This window comes from Chenopodium album, chromosome 1, assembly GCF_948465745.1.
Source record: "Chenopodium album chromosome 1, dcCheAlbu1.1, whole genome shotgun sequence".
Classification (NCBI taxonomy): domain Eukaryota; kingdom Viridiplantae; phylum Streptophyta; class Magnoliopsida; order Caryophyllales; family Amaranthaceae; genus Chenopodium; species Chenopodium album.
Window position 1 is genome coordinate 76402976 of NC_137834.1, and position 6181 is coordinate 76409156.

Here is a 6181-nt window from a genome sequence, read left to right on the forward strand (position 1 = left end):
TCTACCTAACCTTAGGATGGGATGGTGTGTAACTTATGCAATTCTAAAAAGGCGTGAGTGATTTCAAAAGATCAAAATAAAAATAAAAGCAAAAAAAAATAAATAAAAGTGTACAAAAGGGCAAGTGTTCCAATGTCTTTGATATGAAAATGTCTTTGATAAGAACACGTCTCAGACTGCGTCTCTTATCGAGTGCTCGGTACCGTGCCTGAGAAACATGAATGCCAAGTGAGTGATAGACCGCATGATCGGGATTGCCCACGCTTATAAAAGTAAAATAGATGTTAAAGTAAAAGATAAAAGAGAGCTAAAAAAGAGTAGAAACTCAAGCATAAAAATATAAAGATTCAAAAGCGAGGTTGCACACCTTGGGGGCTTATCTAGGGTCTTGAACCTTTATCCCCTTCTTCTATAACCTTTAGCCTAACCACGTTACAACCCTTAAAAGACCTTTTTGAGGTATACACACTTGTGTGAGGTTTGGCTAGAGCTACATTCGGCCTGATTCCTAACGGATACGTAGGCAACCTCACATCGAGGTGCGGCCGTAATAAACATGCATTCATATTCACATTCACACACTTACACCATGATCATATCTAGGAATTTCCTATGCTCATCCCTATTCACTTAGAGCTAGACTTGGGGGCTTGATCCCTACATCATTAGCTCACCTAGCCTAAGAGTCACCATCATTTGACTCTTCTTGAAATGATATTTTTCCACACACTTAGCTCTTGCGGCCTAACTTTAGTGTCACTATCACACACTACACAAATACATGACCAAATATACCTTCCCTTAGGAACCCTTTGTCATGGAATCTTAATACAACATTGAAGCATGCCTTGTCATATCAACATCACTCATCAATCATAATTGTCATTACATCACAAAGTATGAAGTGCTTAGCCTCCGTGCCTAAGTTACCCAAATGCTTTCATCATAGAGTCAACCATTGAGATAGCCTAGGATGGATTAATCCTTGCACCTTGAGAGATAGTATCAAACAACATTTGACTAAGCTCATTCAACATGCATCTTCAAAACTTTAAAACTTCGATTCTTTTTTCGCGTCTTTCTTTTTCGGGAGAAAGTTGGTACCCTCCACAAAAATGACGGAAAATTTTTGCTCACATTACAATGCACACACGAGTCATGTTCACATTGAGTCATGTCGTGTCATATCACTTTGATTTGAGTCTAACACACGTGTCATTTTACTTTGAGTCGAGTCAACCTCGAGTCAGTCGATCACATCGAGTCAAGTTTATACCTTGAGTCGTGTCAAGTTATTGAGTCAAGCAACATTAAACCTTAGGTCAACCCTAAGATAACTAAACCTTAGGTCAACCCTAAAATAATTAAAGATATTGGCAAAGTTCTATAGTAAAAAATAAATACAGGTACAGCAGAATAGGGAAGACCCTACTCCAGCGCCGGACGAAAACATCTAGCTCGAAGCCTCTCAGAAAGGTGATTTCGACCTCATACAACAATTACGGGTTCCTTGGTATGCCAGTTAGCCCCTATAAGCAATTTGACATGATTAAGTAGTCAGTTTGATTACAATCACAATAAATGGTCGACCTGATGAAAGATTGTCTCACTTAGCTTAAAGCGCCTAAGAATTGGCTCATCACGGAAACACCGACATACTGGTTTTAGCGGAAGCAAAGTTCAGGCGAGCTTTAGAGATCGACAAACTTTGGTCTTCGGAAATTTTTCTTCAGAATATTATCGCAACAAACGTTCAAGTACCGAAGCTCTATTGTTCAGAGACGCGTGAACATATCCATCAAGCTCTTTTGTTCAGAGACGCGTGGACATTTCATCAAAGCTCTTTGCTCCAGAGACGCGTGGGCATATCATCAAAAGCTCTTTGTTCAGAGACGCGTGGACATATCATCAAAGATCTCCTATTTTCAAGCTCTTTTGTTCAGAGACGCGTGGACAATCCTTTTCAGACTCTTTTGCTCAGAGACGCGTGGGCATCCTATTATCAAGCTCTTCGTTCAGAGACGCATGGACACATCATTCAGAAGATCATATAAAAAAGAAGCTGTTTGTTCAGAGACGCGTGAACATATCAAAAAAGGAAGCTCTTTGTTCAGAGACGAGTGAACATCGAAACAGCAAGGTGGCGTTCCCTAGATTATGGAGAGTTGTCACAAACAACTGAGGATTGTTTCAAGAGAAGCAATCTTCGATAGTGTTCCCTTGGACGTGGAATATTATCAATGCGGAGGAGGATCGTTTCAGGCGAAGCAGTCTTCCAAATTGGAAGCAGTTACAGGTGTAGCGGTTTTCAAGCGGGATGGCATTCTCTAGCTTGCAGGAGGTCATCAAAACAACAGAAGTAGCAGCAAATCGGTTACTTTTAGAGACGTGTGCTCGACGGTGCAAGATACGCGTTTCTTAAGTCTTTTATCTGTTTAACTAATGCTAGTTTTGCAGGTATCGGCGTTACAAGAGTGATTTAGAATCGCAGAACGTTCTGAATCATTCTCCGTCCCTATTAATACTTTGACTTTCGTTTTTGAAACTTGCATTTCTCCAAACTTAGTCAAAGTGGGGGCTTCTGTAGACACCCATTTGTGTCTCCTCAAAACCAAACCCGGTGATGAGTACCTTTCGCGTCGAATCATAATCGAATGAAGCGAAAGTGTGGAAAGTCTAGTGTTGCGGATAGTTTTTAATTTCTTTTCTCTTCTCTTCTCTCTGTTTTTGAAAACTTATTTTAAGAAAACAGCCAATCCAGTTTGGTTGGTCCATGATATTGGTCCAATAGTAGTGTAGTTGGATGGGACTTGACAAGAGCTTTCCAACGATATATCATAAGCCCAATTCCGATGAATATTAAGGAAGTTATGGCCAATTTACTAAACTGAGCCCGGTTTGAGCCTTATGTGCGGCCCAATGATCTTGGGGAGGGCCTAACATGATTTATCATTCCTAATGCAATTAGGAACGGTTTTAGTCTTCTAGATTCTTCTAGAAGGTTCTTTTCATTCCTAATTCAATTAGCATTGATAAATTGACTTTTGTTGACTTTTCAGAGTTTTAATTAAAATCAAAAAGCATTTTCGAGGAAAAGATACGATTTTATCCTCCAGTACGGCAAACTTATCTGATTTTTGAAAACGCGTTAAAAACAGGCTTGGCGCCTGACTCTAGGCATTGGCGCCTGGAACCAAGCCTGGCGCCTGGCGCCAGCCATTGGCGCCTGGTGCTAGCCATTGGCGCCTGGCGCCAGTTAGCCAGGGTTGGCGCCAGCTCTGTTTTTTGTGCGCCAGGACTCTGTTTTGTTTATTTTATCTTTTGACTGATTTTCTCTATAAATAACGTATTAAAAACTCCATTTTCATTCACCTACAATCAGTTTTCATTCGCAATCATTAATTCTCTAATTCTCTCTTAATCATTCACCAATTCTCATCAAGTTTTCTTGATTATTTCATCTTTCTCTCTCTCTCTTTCTAAACTTTGTTTTCAAATACAAAATTCCGCATTCACAAGATCTAGAAACACCTAGCCATATTCGAAGTTGCCTTCGCCCTAGACGTGAAAGGTTTAATTTCTGAGGGTTTGGTCCCAAATCTCTCTTTCAATTATTTAATTTAATTGTTTGATTTATTATTTTCCTTGAAGTTACTAACGTGTGTATTTTGTTATTAGAAAGAGGTACGAGGCATCCTAGTAAGTACTTTAATGGTTTTTATTGATGTTATGATGTAGAAATCATGTTTATATTGTTATTATGATATTCCTAGTATCATGTCTAGGGTAATTTTAATATTTTAATCACCCTACAGTTTTTGGCGACTCCACTGGGGAGGATTTCTATTTTAATTCCTGAATTTGTTGCGGCAATGATTTAGAATGAGTGGGTGCAGATTTTACAGCTGATGTATTCCTCTTACCCTTAAGTGGCAGTGACCTTGTCTTGGGCATCCAATGGTTCGTTCAGGTGGGTCCAGTTCTATGGGATTTTAGCAACCTAACTATGGAATTTTGGCACAAGGGAAGGAAAAGTAAGCTAAGAGGAGCAGATCCTAAGAAATGGAAAGAAACTCAACCCAAGGCTCTACAAAAGTTGTTGACCCAGGAGGGGTCCCTTTCAATGATGCAAATTATCCTAGTAAATGTCTCTCACTCTCCCATGCTAGCTCAGAATGAAGAAGTTAACTGTGACTCTGCCCTATCAACCCTCTTGAATCAGTTTTTAGATGTTTCAACCCATTTCAAAGCTTCCACCTTCAAGGGATGGGTTTGACCATGCCATTCCTTTAAAAGAAGGGAATGACCCTATTAATTTAAGGGCATACAGATACCCAGCCTTGCAGAACGAAGAGTGTTATAGAAGAAATGGTGCAGTACTTACTTGAGTAGGGTGTGATTAGATCTAGCAATAGCCCATTTGCTGCTCCTATTGTGCTAGTAAAGAAAAAAGATGGAAGTTGGAGGATTTGTGTGGATTACAGGAACTTGAACAAGGCCACCATTAAAGACAGGTTTCCTATCCCTCTAATTAAAGAGCTCCTAGATGAGCTGCAGGGCACTTAATTTTTTTCAAAGATTGATTTGAAATCTGGTTATCACCAGATCAAAATGCAGCCAAATGACATTCACAAAACAGCTTTCGAAACACACTTTGGCCATTTTGAGTATTTAGTGATGTCATTTGGTCTCACCAATGCACCCTATACTTTTCAAGATCTTATGAATCATGTCTTTAAACCTCTCTTAAGGAAATGTGTCCTGGTCTTTTTTGATGACATTCTAGTCTATAGTCCCACTTGGGAAGATCATCTATTCGATTTGCAACAAACACTAGAGCTGACGCAACTAAACCAACTGCATGCAAACCTAAATAAGTGCTCATTTGGCCTGACTGAAATAAGTTATTTGGGTCACATAATCTCTTTTCATGGGGTGGCTACTGATCCAGACAAGGTTGCAGCAATGATCAACTGGCCTAGACCTAGAACTCTTAAGCATTTAAGAGGGTTCCTAAGGCTCACAGGCTATTACAGAAGGTTCATTAAGGATTATGGCAAGATCTGCAAGCCACTCACCTTATTGCTCAGAATGGACAACTTTCTAGCTGAAGCAGCTTTCACAGCATTGAAAACAACAATAACTTCTCCACCTGTCATAGCTCTGCCAGACTTCTCTAAACCCTTCACTTTGGAAACATATGCTTCAAGGAGGGGTATTGGTGTTGTGCTTTTGCAAGATGGGCACCCTATCAACTTCTTAAGCAAAGCACTGAGTGAGAAAAATGTGCACTTATCTGCTTATGAGAGAGAGCTGTTGGCAGTTGTATTTGCTGTGCAAAAATGGCAACATTATCTTCTCTACTAGCCATTCACTATCAAGACAGATCAACAAAGCTTAAAGTATCTACTTGAACACAAACTTGGCACCCCATTTCAACAAAAGTGGCCATCCAAGTTGGCTGGACTTGATTATTCAGTAGAATACAAAGCTGGGGCAAAAAACAAAGTTGCAGATGCTCTCTCTAGAAGAAACACTGGGACTTGATTATTCAGTAGAATACAAAGCTGGGGCAAAAAACAAAGTTGCAGATGCTCTCTCTAGAAGAAACACTGGCCACCTGTCCACCCTCCTGGTTTCCGAATCAACTTCTGAGTTGTGGCATCAAATCAAACAAACTTGGAATTCTGATCCAACACTACAGAAGATAATCCTTGAATTACAGCAAAATTTCGATTCTCATAGGCATTTTTCTTGGGAGCAACAATGTTTGAGAAGGAAGGGTAAATTGGTCATTGGGGCTGATGAGGATGTCAGAAGAAAGATCTTATTATGGTTACATGATTCTCCACAAGGTGGTCACTCAGGGGTGGAAGCGCCATATTAGAGAGGCATAGCTATGTTCTACTGGAAGGGAATGAAAAATGACATTAAAGCTTACATTAAGCAATGTCAAGTATGTCAACAGTGCAAATATGACCCCAGTGCATATCCAGGGTTGCTACAACCTATTCCTGATCGGGATAAGATAGGTCGTTAAACTACCACCCTAATCAAATTAACAATTTATAAAGCCTAAACTTACACTAAGCTAGTTAGTAGCAAGTAAAGGGTCGAACCACTAGGGAAGCACGCTAATTCAACATCTAATATCACTAATGCAAGAGTAAAAAAGGGATTG

At 39.8% G+C, this 6181-nt stretch overlaps 1 protein-coding gene across 1 annotated transcript; it reads left to right on the plus strand.

Annotated features, from left to right (window-relative positions):
* The first annotated feature begins 5515 nt into the window (after positions 1–5515).
* LOC145635735 (uncharacterized) lies at positions 5516–5887 on the plus strand. The gene has a single exon (XM_081687080.1). The coding sequence runs from the start codon at positions 5516–5518 to the stop codon at positions 5885–5887; it is 372 nt and encodes a 123-aa protein (XP_081543206.1).
* Positions 5888–6181: the final 294 nt, after the last annotated feature.